Source organism: Ursus maritimus, unplaced genomic scaffold, assembly GCF_017311325.1.
Source record: "Ursus maritimus isolate PB19 unplaced genomic scaffold, ASM1731132v1 scaffold_11, whole genome shotgun sequence".
NCBI classification, from domain to species: domain Eukaryota; kingdom Metazoa; phylum Chordata; class Mammalia; order Carnivora; family Ursidae; genus Ursus; species Ursus maritimus.
In genome coordinates this window covers 41360929-41376604 of record NW_024423453.1, presented here as the reverse complement: position 1 = coordinate 41376604, position 15676 = coordinate 41360929, and the positions used below count along the sequence as shown (strand labels likewise).

The window sequence follows — 15676 nt, the reverse complement described above, 5'->3', positions numbered from 1 at the left end:
GGTGATGGGTAGTAAGGAGGGCACATATTGCATGGTGCACTGGGTGTTATACACAACTAAGGAATCATCGAGCCTTACATCGAAAACCGGGGATGTACTGTATGGTGACTAACATAATATAATAAAAAATCATTATTAATAAAAAAAAATAAATAAAAAAAAAAAAAAAAAAAAAGAGTCATGAGCTCTGACTGAGCGAGCCAGGCGCCCCACTCTTCTGATTTAGGATGCAATTTCCCAGTTAAGCTCTGATGAAAAAAATTTTCAGTTAAAAATAAACATTCTGAGGAGAACGATATCTCCTTCATATAGTATTATGCCACGTGTGCAACATTTTTTAAAGGCTGATCAATTTCATTAACCCAAACTTATAAAAAGGCTGAATGTGGTATGTTAATATAAGAGATAAATATAGAATCTTAATAATGATTCAACTTAGAATTATTGTAAAAGAAAAGGACGAAAAATGGGGAACAGATAATAAGCATATAGGAAAAAAGGGAATGAAGGAAACATGAACTAAAGAACACAAGAGAAGGCTCAAATGAACAAAATCTTAAATTTTGTAATTGGTAATTACTAGGACATGGTTCAGAAATAAGGCCTGTTATTTTTTTTAGGGTGGTAGTTATTTTTATTAATTCTTTTAAAAAATATTTAATTACTTTATTTAAGAGAGAGTGAGAGAGACAGAAAGAAAACGAGTGGCAGGAAGGGCAGAGGGAAAGGGAGAAGCAGACTCCCCACTGAGCAGGGAACCTGACACGGGGCTCGATCCCACAACCCTGACCTGAGCTGAAGGCAGACACTTAACCAACTGAGCCATTCAGGCGTCCCTATTTATTATTATTTTTTTTAAAGTAATCTGTACAGCCAACGTGGGGCTTGAACTCATGACCCCAAGATCAAGAGTTGCATGCTCTACCAACTGAGCCCAACAGGCACTGCTAAGGCCTGTATTCTTTAGGTTTCAATGTGTGATCACAGAATGTTACTAGTTAGAGGCAATTTCATAAATAATGTACAAAGGAATGGTTGAATAAATAAATTTAATAAATAAACAAATGGAGCTCAGTTTGGTATGAAAGACAAATAAGTGAAAGGGAGCAAAAAGAGGAATTCCAAGCAGTGGGCAGATACAGTCTCATGAACAAAGTTACAGACATGTGAGAAAGCACAGTTTGTTTAGGAAATCTCTGGATAATTTGGTATGGATCACTGGATCCACTGGTGGGAGAGAGGAGCAAGAGGGGATAATGTTGGCAAGGTAGATGGGTCAGATCCACACCATTTGAAAGACAATGGGGATCAACTGAACAATTTCAAGCAAGAGCGAACCGTATCAGGCAGCGCAGAATATGCAGTCTAAGAGGTTTTGTCAAGAAGCTATTTCAGTATGTGAGAGTAACAAAGACTATGGCTGTGAAAGCTGCAATGGAGAAAAAGGGATAAAGTCAAACAACAGTATGGAGGCAAAGTCCATTTAATGATAATAAATACGTGGCATCAATGAGGAGATGAAGTAGAAATTTGGCTATCTGGGTGAATTGTTGTGATATGAGGGAATACAAAAGGCAAAAACAATACATGGAAAGAGAGAATCTGCATCCTTGATAACAAAGGAGCAATAATTAAATACAATGTCCTGAATGAGAACAGTTTACGCTGGCACCAATGTTTGACGGCTCCCACTGGCATTTCTCAGGGCTACACTGGCATGAGGTAAAGAATTTTTGGAAAGATTCATGAACATGTCTCGGGGCACTTTTATCATCTTAAGAAAAACCTGTACTTTTGTAGATGATTTCAGATATTTTAAAAGTATTAACTGAAAGAATAAATTCACTTCTCTATTACTCCTGAGAAGACACGTAAGAGACATGTACTCTGTATAAAAATATAGACAATTACTGACTTACAAACCACTACACCCACAAATAATTCACAAATACAGAGAGTGTTATGGACAGTGTTCTAACTTGAGTAGCTAGGGTTTTCATCCACTTAACTGTTCTTTAAACTATTTTTTAAAAAAGATTATTTATTTGAGAGAGAGGGAAAGAGAGCGAGCATGAGCGTGAGCAGGGGGAGAGACAAAGGGAGAAGGAGGGACTCTCAAGCAGACTGCACATTGAGCACACTGCCTGACGTGGGGCTCGATCTCACCACCCCCAGATCATGACCTGAGTTGAAATCAAGAGTCGGCCACTTAACTGAGCCACCCAAGTGCCCCTAAGTGTTTTTTTTTTTTTTTTTAAGATTTTATTTATTTATTCGACAGAGAGAGAGACAGCCAGCGAGAGAGGGAACACAAGCAGGGGGAGTGGGAGAGGAAGAAGCAGGCTCATAGCGGAGGAGCCTGATGTGGGGCTCGATCCCATAACGCCGGGATCACACCCTGACCCGAAGGCAGACGCTTAACTGCTGTGCCACCCAGGCGCCCCCCCAACTGTTCTTTAAATTCTACTGTTTTGTCTCTATTAGGATTCAAAGGTACTAAGTGGATTTGTGGCTTGAACTATTTGTAATACATCAAATATACTACAGATTAAATAATTTGCTTATTTGTTTTACAGAGGCCATACAAAAAAAAAGCCACCAATTACTCTGAGGCAATGCAAGTAACAACATCAATAAATTTTGAAGTTCAACTCATCTGCTATGTGGTGCTGTCTGTACATTTAATGCTTAATTATTACAATAAGATCAGAGCATTCCAACTCTGAAAAATGACATCTCTTTGACATTCAGTTGCAACAAAGTATCAAAAAGAGGAGGTAGGGATAGACATGTCTATAGCAGTTCTACAGGCAAACATATTCAAAGGCAATATATTTCTTCTTTCAACTATGTGCTATCAATTAATAAGCATTTCTGCACCTTTTTTACTCCTTTGCTACTGACTTTTTAAACTACATTTATGCAGAGATCAATAAAACAAATTACTTCATTTTCTAATTGTATTTTTATAGTTAGATGGCATTATTCTCTACTATATATTCATATAATTGCAAATAATAATGTGAACAACATATAAATGAAAATTCTTAGAGCCAGTTAGGGTGGAAACATTAAAAAAATACAAACCTTGTAGGTGTTTAGACTCCATTTTCTAACAAGCTCTAACTTTTCCATTGCAGGATTTTTTATTTCATCTGCTAGAATAACTGGTCCACTTTTGGTCTGTGTTCTCTGGCCACCTGCACCATCATAACAGAAGACAAAACACAAACAGAAGACAAAAATAAAGTAGGGAAAAAAAATCAAACCATTGATGCTATTCAAATTAAACTACTTATGCATTTAAAAATAAAAAGGTTTCCACACAGGTAAGGACCAGAACTTTCAGGAATCGATGAGGACAATTTCTAAACACTTAAAAAAGATTTCTGCCAATTAAACACAAACACTTTGTGCTTTGTCTATTGTCTTAAAAAAATGCTGCAACCAGCCTTCTTTTCTAAATAAGCTCTTTACTTCTAGAAAACAAAATTTCCACAATTAATCTTATAACCTAATGACCCTAAAAAACAGTCAGGAAAAATCTGGAAAGGTTATGTACTCTTTACTGTGCTCTCCCTTCAACATACGATGTAGAACAGAGCAACAAAACAGAGGTTACTGTAATTTTGGAGGATTTGAAAATATAATTCAAATTTCAAATAGTCATTAAAAATATCTTACCACCAGTATGAAAGGCTAGGCTAAAACAAGACCTACATTGTACCTCCATTTTTTTTTTGAAGAGACCACCCACCCTCCTGCAAAGAGCCATAATTAATAAAGGCAGTATAAAGCCCTGACAATGTATTGCTCCAATCATTAAGAAATTATGACATAAAAGCAACTCTACACCTATAGAGTTTCTACAGTAAAATATTTTTCAAAGAAAAAAGTTAAACACTCATGATATTAATGACTTAGTATAAAAACTTTATAATAATTTAAAAAGAACAATGAAATAAGGAGAAGAGAAAAAGTTCTAAAACATGGTTTTTAAAGTCAGAGCAAAAATTTCTTTTCTCACTTATTTCTATAGTCAGACCAGCCCTTGCCACAAATTTACCACAATCTAAGGTCAAGAATGGAATAGAAAATCAAATACATTTAAAATTTACAAAATTCTCATAGAAACAAAATACAGAATGTTAACATTTTATATGGTAAAAGAAATATGTAGTTCAACTTTTTCCTGTTTTTGTAGTCCAGCAATATTGAAGTATAGAGTGAATTCAATGCAAAAAAATGCATTTTCCCCAAGTGTTTTTCACTGGGCATAACTGACAAATTACATATCATATTGTTGCAATCTGCAAGCTATCTGTAAGCTGTGGTTGAAAATAGGAAGATACAACATTTTCCACTTGACCCATTCCAAATAATGAACAACCCAATTGTTGAAGGCTCCTTTTTTGTTTAACTGAGAACAGAGAGCAGAGCTGCAAAGCTGAGAGGATCAAATAAGTGAACCTACATTTTCCAGAGTTAAGAAAGCATGATTTAAAATGAATCCAATTTTACAATGTTTTTCAATCTTAAAGTGAATTAAATTTCAGGTTTAAGATATATAGTTAATAACGCTGAAAAGCCAGAAAAATAGGTATGCCTAGAAAGATTATTTCCGTTATTGTTAAAAAGAAGCAGCCACCAAAAAAAGCCAGAATTACACACACTTAACAACATAAAGCAAGGGATTATGAAACTGAGTGAATTAGTTTAGTTTCAGAAGTAGCAAGAAGGGCTTTATCCAATCAGCGCAGTGAATACCTGCAGGAACAATTAAATCACTTCCTTGTTGAGCCAGTCGACTAGCTGCAACCCTGCTAGGAGACATAACAGATGGCAATGGTGGTGCTGGGGAACCTGGAAAGGGCAGACATTTAACTGTGAAAATCCTTTTCCTCCTCTACATACTGCACATTTTGAGTATCGGTTTACTGACATTGCCCTTAAAATATTCAAAAACTAGGATTAAAAACTGGTATGAATATATTTGCTTTCTTGAAGGAATGGACTAAAAATAAATGGATGCGAGCAGGCAGAGTTCTTGTATAAACTTTTCATGGAACTGTCGAAACCAAACAAAACACGTATAAGAAACTAGGCAAGATCACGTCTAAACAGGACTTTACCTGGACTCTGCTATTTCCAAATCAATTAACAGAATGTGATTAAAGTTCCACAAGCTGAACAATTTAACGCTTAAGTAAATATTTTATAACCTGCTACTCCTACATTCAAAGGAAAGCTCTTTAAGTAGATAAACAAAGGTATGTAGTAAAGTATCAAAATTATAATTAGAATTCACAAAACGTGAACGAGTCACAGCATTCACAGGAATTGTAGTTCAAAATTTCACAACATAAACCCAATAGCACAGAGTGTAGATCACTGCTATTCATAGTATGGATGCGAGGAACCCGTATCAGGAATTTCACCTGAGAGCTCATTAGAAGTGCAAAAACTCAGGCCCTGTCCTAGACCTACTGAACTAGAATCTGCATTTTCACAAGATCCTTAGGTGATTTGTATGTATTCTGAAGTTTGAGAAGTGCTGACATAGAGTGTTATTCTAATTAAGCATAAGAATGGAGCTTTTAAAACATAGCCAGGACGCTCCACGAGATCTGCTGGTCATCAGTAGGTATCTGTAGGTTGTGTTTTTTTCCCCCCCCATTTTACCTTTTTTATTCAATTGTTTTTATTAAACAAAAAAATCTGTATATATTTCAGGTGTACAGTGTGATGTTTTGATATATGTACATATTGTGAAATGATTACCACAAACTCATCACTTCTTTTGGTTACTTTCCCATGGTTACTTGAGATCTATTCTATTAGCAAATTTCAAGTATACAATACGGTATTATTAATTATGGTCACCATGCTGTACATTAGGCATTTGTGGTTTTTTAAAAGCCACTCAGATTATTCTCAAACTCAACTGTTAAGTTTGAGAATCATAGGAAAAAGACAAATTTTGAACGAAACACAACTGAATTTTAAATTCTTAACTCTGCATTTGAACCAGAGTATCAGGAATGTCCTAGCAAATTAATTAACATCTCTGAGCCTTAGTAATCTACAAAGTGAGAAAACTGACTATCCAACATTGTTCTAATGTCCGGCACTAAACCAAAGAAAACCATATAACTTCAATTGCTTTCTTTATTTTAAATTCTGAAGTCTGTACATCTTTAAGGGAATGATAATAAAAAGCTGAAAAACTTAAGATCCTTCCACATTCAGCTAAGAATATTTTCAAGTCTGTAAGATACTTTTATTTCAACTACATTATCTCCCAGTTCCCTAGAAATCATATAATGAATCAAATTTATAATTAAAATGTTCTAAAAGGACAGAAATCAAGATCAAATTTCTTAGAGTTAGTAATAATTGGTTATATCCCAGATACACTCAGTTCTGATAGAAAAACAGTCACCAGTTTTAATATTATGAAAACCTTAATTTGAACTAGATCTAACATTAAAATCCAAACATACGATAGACCTAAATAGACTGGCACTACCTTTCAAAGTGAGAGATATTTATCTCTTTAAATCTGTTGAACTATAAAATTTAAAACAAGAAGGGATGACAGAAATCGACTAAGTCTGACATTAAACCATAGGAGAAATAAAACCGAGAGGGGTTAAAACAGCTTATCAGAGGCTCAGATGCTCTGAATTCACACCCTAAAACTCCATTATTAAATTCAATACAGAAAACACCAATCCGTAAGTTACTTATTGAGTTGGAAGGCATTTTAATAGGTTATCCAATCCAATCACCATTTTAAACAAAGACTATCTCTACTATCCAAGACACAAGGGTTTCTGTTATAGAAGCAAGTGTTAAAAAAAAAAAAACGACTACTGTAATTCCACTTCTCGATGATCCCAGGAACAGAGCTCTGTTGTTCTAGCTATTACTGTTTATTAATCCTGCGTAAGAAACAATCCCATGACACAGAGGGAGATGTTGTAAAATATATATAATAAAGATACAGAACCTTCCAAACTAAAATAGCAAAAGACATGTTGCCCTGGTAACTGGGTACTTCAGCCTTCTCCTTTCACAGGTAATTATCACTTCTCTTTATCTTCAACCCTTTAAACCACTACTTTAGACTAAATTAGTTACTACAATCATTCCAATTCTAATATCCAGTAAAAAATAATTCTTAAAAATCTAAAATCTTGCTTATTGACTAAATTTGAGGAATTAGCTCCATTTCACCTCAATAACAGGAATCTAGTAGTATGCATATATGCAGGTAATGATCAACACCTCACTAAAACAAAACTCAAGTATCAAGTATACTTCACTCTAATGAGCTTTGATTTATTCATGATTTCCACTATTATTAATTTTGCAATGTATTTGTTAGGTAGATTTCACTATTTGCTGTTGGTAGGCTAAACTTTAGTATAAGTTCTCCTAAATTTGCTCTAGAGATGGAAAAGTAAATGGTTAATACTTTTCTTGAAGCAACTGTTCAAGTAATAAAGTCATTAAGTTATTATTCAGTCATTTTTCCAGAGAGCTAAAACTGCCCCAACAACTTTAACATTTCTTTCACAAGACCGATTTCATAAATTTTAATCATGTTGTTTTTTCTCATGTTCATTCCAATTTACCTGTAAATGCTTTAAAACAAAGACACTTAAAACAACTACAACTTCCTGAAAAAAAAATAAAACTACATCTTTCTAATAAATGCTTAACTAATCTGCATATGGCAGAATGATTCTTTTTAATACACTGATCAACAATGTAGCTTACGTTTAAAGAATTATATAAAGCCAATTCAGAGACATAAATTACTGCCATTATCATGAAACATATTTTTTACTCCACTTTGAAGGACTAGGATATACCAATAAGCAAGTGAACCTTAACAGCATTTCCATGCTTATGCACAACAGTTTATAATGGTCAGTTGATTTCAATCATTGTATACTACTATTCTACTTAAGCGGAAAAAGATTAAACCAAATGTCAGTTAAATAATTTCATTGAGAATACTTAAAACATCTAAATAGTAAAAGCATTTCTTAATTCTCTATTGACATTTACACTTGGAAACTGGTGACGTCCAAAAATGGTGTCACATTATGCAAGCCTTTTATCCTGCTTTAAGCACTCACCATTTTAGGCACTCAGTCAACCCTTTCAAAGTCAAAGGTATCCCCTAGATAAGATATGCTAGAATGCTACATAGTAACTGAGATACTGACACATATGCTACCTTTCTATGGTTTTATTTTTCCGAACCTAAGGATGAAAAGGGGAAAAAATGATGTCACTAGATAGCCCATTCATTTTATAGCCTAGAGCAGAGGTTGTTATTCTGGATTATTTTAAATGCTTATCTGCAGGACCCATTTAGGAAAGAATATATTTCAAAATATAAGTTGTTTTTGAATCAAGTATTGGCTATTAGTATAATAAAAATACAGAATATTAGTATCTCTAAGAGGGCTAAGGATTGCAAACTCACAAAGGTTTTCTTTCATTTTATTAAATTATAATGAAGTGTTAAAATTAATATACTTCATTGAACATCAAATATAACTATTTTAACTATAGCTAAAGAAAGAAAACAATTCATTTTTTATATCCAAATGTTTACATGGTTTTACTTTCACTCACATGAACATGAAAAAACACTTGAAAAAGGTTATTATATGCAAGAGCATTAAAAGGACACTTTTTCTTTATATTAAAAATAGATCTATATATGAAATGTGTGCAGAAAAGAGTTAACATAGCAGGTCTGTTTATCCTTAAAGAGACCAGCTTAACACAATTGGCTCTTGGTTGACATCTGGAAACTTAAATTTGGGAAGATTCCCTCCATTCCTAGGATGGTAACACTGGTTCACTACGCCTAAACCGTTTATACAAACAATGTGGTTTATACTGTATTTTCCTCCTGGGAGTCTGGAATGTTGATACATGCTAGGCAGAGGGTGCCTATACAAGCAATCTCCAATAAAGACTCTGGGCACCGAGGCTCTAATGAGCCTCCCTGGTTCATAATAGTTCATACATGTTGTCATAGTCTGCTGGGGGAATTAAGCATAATTAATGACTGCTGCCTAATGTCCTGTGGGAGAAGACCCTTGCAAGTTATGCCTAGTTTTGCCAGACTGCCTCAGGCATCCTTTGCCCTTGCTAATTGTGTTTGGTATACTTTCCCTGTAATAATCATTGTCATGAGTATGACTATACACTGAGCCTGTGAGTACTCTCAGCAAATTACTGAATCTGAGGGTGGTCTTTGGAGACCTTTCAGACGGAATGTACAATAGGAAAAATAAAAGTTATTTTTCTAATTGTTTTGAAATAGGAAATACGTATTTATATAAAACACTGATTTATAGTTGTAAATTTTGTAGTTAAAAGCTAAAATAATTTAAATCTGTATTTTTGATATAATTTTTCAGTTTTTACTTTGGTATTTTAAAACCAATTCTTTAATAATCAGTGAAATTATGCATATTGATCTATTTATATAAAGAAGACTACTAAAACAATTCCTAAATTATTTAAATTGAAGAGAAAAAATTATGCTTATAAAATCAGTGTTTTTTTTTTTTTTTAAAGATTTTTTTTTTTTTTTTTTGAGATTTTATTTATTTGACAGAGAGAGAGAGACAGCCAGCGAGAGAGGGAACACAGGCAGGGGCAGTGGGAGAGGAAGTAGCAGGCTCCCAGTGGAGGAGCCCGATGCGGGACTCGATCCCAGAACGCTGGGAACACGCCCTGAGCCGAAGGCAGACGCTTAACGACTGAGCCACCCAGGTGTCCCTAAAAATCAGTGTTTTATCACAGAATCAAAAGACTTTATTATGCTTTATTGATAAAGGTAGCTTCTGATGGATTTCTCCCATCCTCCACCCCAGCCATCTTTAAAAATATGTGGGCTCTTACCTTGAAATGCTCCTGCTTCAATAACCCCCTCTTTGGTACTGTCAAAGCCATGAGATGTAATTTGGGTTTCTGAGAGGCCAAGTCCAGCTGGCAATGAACGCTTCAAATCCTTGGCAACATTTGAATAAAAGAGAAAATCTTCATAAAATATCTCACACCACATGGCAGTTCAGCATAATGGTGTCCTTTTACCCACAACTTAAAACCATCTTTTTTCTCTACTATGTAGAGAATGCTGTTACGGCATTTTATAATGTATAAACAGCAGCAAACTCAGCAAGATTTGCTATTAAGAGGTATGGTGTATGTCAAATACAAAATACTTCTATTATTCTAGAAGTAAGCATCAGGCAGATAATAAACTTCAATTTTCAAATTCCTAAGCTACTGATACATCAGAAAAATCATTTTAAAGAACAGAATTAAGATGACCAAAAAGTCTGTTTATTATGTAAAAACTGATGTCTAATACAATCATGATGAGCCTGTAATGGTCAGGATAAACGAAGCATTTACTTGCAATATTAATTTTCCTTTGATTTCAAGTTAGCTAGGTAAGCAAGGCTTCCTGGATTTCAATCAGGGAGAGGTAAAGGAAATTTTCTGCTATTTAAATTTATGTTAAACGCTGATATTGGTCAACCTCAACTGCAAATTAGCTTCTAATTGGAACTTAGCTGTAATAAATATAATATTCCATATTCCATCTTATAGTTAAAAAAAAAAAAAGAAAGCTAAGAAACACAGATTTCCAAAAGTCCTTTCTTTCCTCTGGCTTGGATATGAGGAATTACCCAATTTTCATAATCAGAGCCTATGAATGGATTCCACTGGTTTCCAACAATAATGATGAACGATGCACTAAAACAAAATTATGTCTTTGGAATCCTTTCTTATTATGGTACCACATCACACATAATGTACAGTTATAATCTGAAAACTCAGGACTAACATTTAAAATTTTCTAATTGGCAAAGTCTAAATTTTAAAAAAGATTTTATTTATTTATTTATTTATTTATTTATTTATTTATTTATTTGAGAGAGAAAAAAAGAGGGGAGGGGCAGAGGGAGAGAGAGAATCTTAAGCAGACTCTGCATGGAGCCTGACACAGGGCTTGATTTCATGAGATCACGACCTGAGCTGAAAACAAGAGTCGGACACTTAACTGACTGAACCACCGAGGCTCCCCAGCAAAGTCTAAATTTAACAGATATATAACTGGCAAGTGTTGAGAAGGGTTTTTCTTGAGAAGCTCATTAATTTTGCCTAGGCAATTGTTTGATTGATATGGTGGACCCTGAATTAGTAACTAATGAAGTCAATTCTTATCAAACAGCATTTGACTAATCAAATTTATCATTTATCAAACAGTATTTTGACATGGATAATTTTATGTTCTTTCCTTGTTGTACCTTCAACCCCCCCCCCCCAGCTAGTTTCAGATACTCTTGACTTTCCTCTTACATCATCTGTTATGTTCTACTGTCTCCTTTGCTGATTCCTCCTCATCTCCCCAGCCTCCAAGTTCTGTGCCCCAGGGTTCAGTTAGAGGACTTTTTCTCCTATAGCCACTTCTTGGGTGATCTAATTGATTCTTCCGGCTTTAAAAATCATCTATTTCCAAATTTAGGTGTCTTACCTGGGCCTCCCTCTTTAACTCCAATATATCTGATCACGTACTTGTTATTTTGACTTGGATATTAAATACGCATCTCAAACAATGTGTCCAAAACTGATTGATTCCACAGTAAATCCCCAACTCCCCACAGACAAAATAATACTACCTATATTTTCACTCCTTTCAGTTAACAGCATCTCTACTACCAAAATCTTTGCCGAAATCTTAGGAATTATCTTTGATTCTCTCTTATGTCCACATCCAAACCATCAGCAGATTCTATCAGATCTACTCTCAAAATATATCCAGGATCAAACCAATTCTGACCACTTCCACTAGTACCACTCTGGTCTAAACTAGCACCATATTTCAACTGGATTACTCCAAGAGCCTTTTAATTGGTCTCCGTGCTTCTATCCAAGACACAAACCTCTAAATCCATACATCCCAAAATTATCCCGCATGCAAAAACTCTCCAATAGTCTCCCATCTCACTCGAAGAAAACCCAGACTGTTAAATGTTCTCAAGGCATTACATGATTTGACTTCATCTCCTACCAGCCTCAGCCCTACAGCTACACAGTTACTTCAAAAACAATAAACCTATCTTTCAGAGCCTGTGCTTCCTGTTTTTTTCCCCCCGGAATGCTTTCTTACCAGATATTTACATGGCTTGCTCCTTTAGTCCAAGAGGCTTTCCCCCAACAACGTATAAAATAGCAACTCTTAGGGGAACCTGGGTGGCTCAGTCGGTTAAGCGTCCAACTCTTGGTTTTGGCTCAGGTCGTGATATCAGGGTCATGGGATTGAGCCCTGCTTTGGGTTTCATACTCAGCAGAGAGTCTGCTTAAAATTCTCTCCCTCTGCCTCTTCTCCCCCCACTCTCTCTCTAAAATAAATACATCTTTAAAAAAATAAAATAAAATAGCAACTCTCACAACCTCACACTCCTTATTCTGCTTACTGTTGTATTCTTCTCACAGCAGGTATCACTCAGTATTTGTGTTTATTTTTCTCTCTTCTCTCCATATACTGTAAGCTTCATGAAAGCAGGGATGTTGCCTATTTTGTTTACTGCTATATGTTTAGCACCTGAAATAGTGCCTGAGATACAGATGTTCACTAAATATCTGTCAAATGCATAAATGAATCTGTTGAAAGGACTTGTGATTCAACACCTTATAGATTAAGAAGCTGCTATAGCAATAGGTTTATTTCTAACTTTAATGAGTATCTGCTGGCTTCTGCTGTATGCTAGACTTTCTAGGCAAAGAAAAAGGTAAGGTACAGTCCTTGCCTCACTGGAGAGACAAGATATACAGATATTAATGTAAAAGTTGAACTTGTTGCCAAAGTAAAGACAAGGTATAGGAGGTATAGGTATGGGTATAGCAGGTATAGATATAGGAGGAATTCAGAATAGGGACTAAATCTATGAGAACCAAACAGGAAAAGAGAAAGTACTGCTTGAGCTCTGGAACATAAAGGATTTATTTATTCATTGTCCCAACATTTAATGAACACCAACGACAGTCACTGCTCTAGCTACAGATAGAGCAGTGTAGGAAACAGTCTCTGCCCAAATTAGACTCACACGGGGGGAGGAAGGTAAAGGAGCCTGAGAGTAAACAAATAAATCTACGTCAGTAATAAGTGCTGTAAGTAACAAGTAGTAAATAAGTTTTTTTTTTGTTTGTTTGTTTTTAAGGCAGGGTAAGAGAGATACAGAGTGACAGGCAAGGAGTGCTACTCTGGCTGGGCAGATTCCCGGAAGCAGTGTGAGGGAGTGAGCCATGTGAGCTTTAAGACACAATTCCTTTATCAGATGTACAACCTGCAAATACTTTTTCCCATTCTGTGAACTGCCTTTTAACTTTCTTCATGGTGTTCTTTGAAGCATAAAGGTTTTAAATTTTGATTAAGTCCAATTTATCTATTTTTTCTTTTGTTGCTTATGCTTTTGGTGTTGTATCTAAGAAATTGAAGTGCTTAATCCAAAGTCATGAAGATTCATACCTGTTTTTTGTTCTAAAAATTTTATAGTTGTAGCTCTTATATTTAAATCTCTGATTCATTTTGAGTTAATTTTTTTTAAGATTTTATTTTTAAGCTATCTCTATACCTAAGGTGGGGTTCAAACTCACAACCCTGAGATCAAGAGTTGCATGCTCCACTGACCGAGCCAGCCAGGCGCCCGTTAATTTTTGAGTATGGTGTGAGGTCTGCATCCAACTTCATTATTTGCATATGGATATCCAGTTGTCCCAGAACCATCTTAAAGACTATCCTTTCCTCACTGAAAACTCCTGCCACCCTTGGTGAAACTCAACTGACCACAGATACAAGGGTCTATTTCTGTACTCTCAATTCTGCTCCACTGGCCTATGTCTTCCTTATGTGAGTACCATACTGTTTGATTACTGCAGCTTTGTAGTAAGTTTTCAAATAAGTGAGCCCTAAAACTGTTCATCTTTTTCAAGACTTTTTTGGCTATTCTGGATCTCTTGATTTTATAAATGACCAGTTCGTTGATTTCTATAAAAAAACAGGATTTGATAGAGATTATGTTGAATATGATCAATTTGGGGAGCACTGCCACTTTAATGAGTTAAGTCTTCTGATCCATAAACACGAGATCTCTCTCCACTTACTTAGATCTTTGACTTTTTCAAACAATGTTCTACAGCTTTCAGTGTAAAAGTCTTGCACATATTCCTGAGTACTGAAATTTCTTTAATTTTGTTTTTGCATTATTTATTCCTTAAAAATAAAGTGGGTTTTGAAATAATGCTTCTTGTATCTCACAACTTTGCTGAACTTATCAGTTCTAATAATTTGTGTGTGAGTGTGTGTGTGTGTATTCCTTAGGAGTTTCTATATACAAGACCACATTGTTTGCAAATAGAAATAGTTTTATCTCTTCCTTTCCAATCTTGATACCTTTTATTTGTATTGTTATTCTTTATATCTTACATATTTTGTGTCAACATTCTTTTATATCTAATATTTAATAAAAACATTAAAAAACAGTGGTAAAACCTATGCATACTCAGCATCCTGAGCTTTTCATTAGCAAAACCAAAAGAAACTGCTATATAAACCAATGGAGGTGACAGGTCTACCCCAAAATAGAAAACCAATTAACATTAGACATCGCTTTGAATTGGCCTTAAAAAAGGTACCTATTCCAATATGTTATCCAAGTAAAGCTATAACAATTTTTTTTTAATTTTAAAAGTCTTCTTGCTAATCATTATGGGGACAAACAAAAAAAAAATAAACATAAAACAACAGCACAATAATACAATAATATATACAAGTAAGCCGCAAAGATTTATTCTTGCTTTCTTCATCCTAGTTAGAATTCCCCACGGAATTACCTTTTGAATCTTTTCTGGCATATTTTAAAGATGTTTATCAATAGCAAAGACTCTTAAATCACTTTTTAAAGATTATCATAGTCTCACCAAGAACCAACTGTTACTAGAAACATGAAAGACCTGGAAAGATAATTCAGACAGACCTCACTGGAATACCAGCTTTCCTGGTTAGTGGCTATGTGATCCTGGACAAGTACTTAAAAACTTTCTTAGTCCCTGTTTGATCAGCTGTAAAAAGAGGCTAAACATTACCTCAGAGTTCTATGAAATCTATGAAAATCAGGTGAGACAATTAATATAGGCAAAGCACCCCATACATATATTTTTAGGCACTCAGTTAATGTTAGGCATCCCTCTCCCTTACTACAATCATCATTATAACTAAGTAAGGCTATTGCTAATAATTACAGTGAAAAACACTTCTTGAACACTTACTATGTGCTAGGAATTGTTCTAATAAGTACTTTAACGTATAGGCAGTCCTCACTTTGCATTACAATTTAGGACTGTAAAAATGATCAAGCAAGCTGAAACCATACAAAGTTATTCCACAACCTTTAAAAATTCTTGTCACAATGTCAAAGCTCTTTCCTTATTTATGTTAATCCGTGAGGATTCACTAAGTTCTTTCGGATCAAATCTAGAGTCTCTCCAACAGTGGCAGTGTCAATCAACATCCCTATAGCCAGCTATTTCCTCTAAAACTCCATTTAGGTTTGATTTGAATTTCACTCTT

At 34.9% G+C, this 15676-nt stretch overlaps 1 protein-coding gene across 12 annotated transcripts in view; it reads right to left on the bottom strand.

Moving 5' to 3' along the window:
* Window positions 1–15676, bottom strand: part of ARFIP1 (ADP ribosylation factor interacting protein 1) — a 114013-nt gene that overhangs the window by 47129 nt on the left and 51208 nt on the right. For 10 of the 12 annotated variants that reach the window (XM_008685489.2, XM_008685496.2, XM_008685494.2 and 7 more), the window contains 3 exons: window positions 9940–10048; window positions 4768–4863; window positions 3088–3200 (listed from right to left, as the gene is read on the bottom strand). In XM_008685489.2, coding sequence (XP_008683711.1) covers window positions 3088–3200; window positions 4768–4863; window positions 9940–10048 — 318 coding nt within the window. The remainder of the gene's footprint in view (window positions 1–3087; window positions 3201–4767; window positions 4864–9939; window positions 10049–15676) is intronic. The other 2 variants (XM_008685497.2, XM_008685498.2) reach the window with 2 other exon arrangements.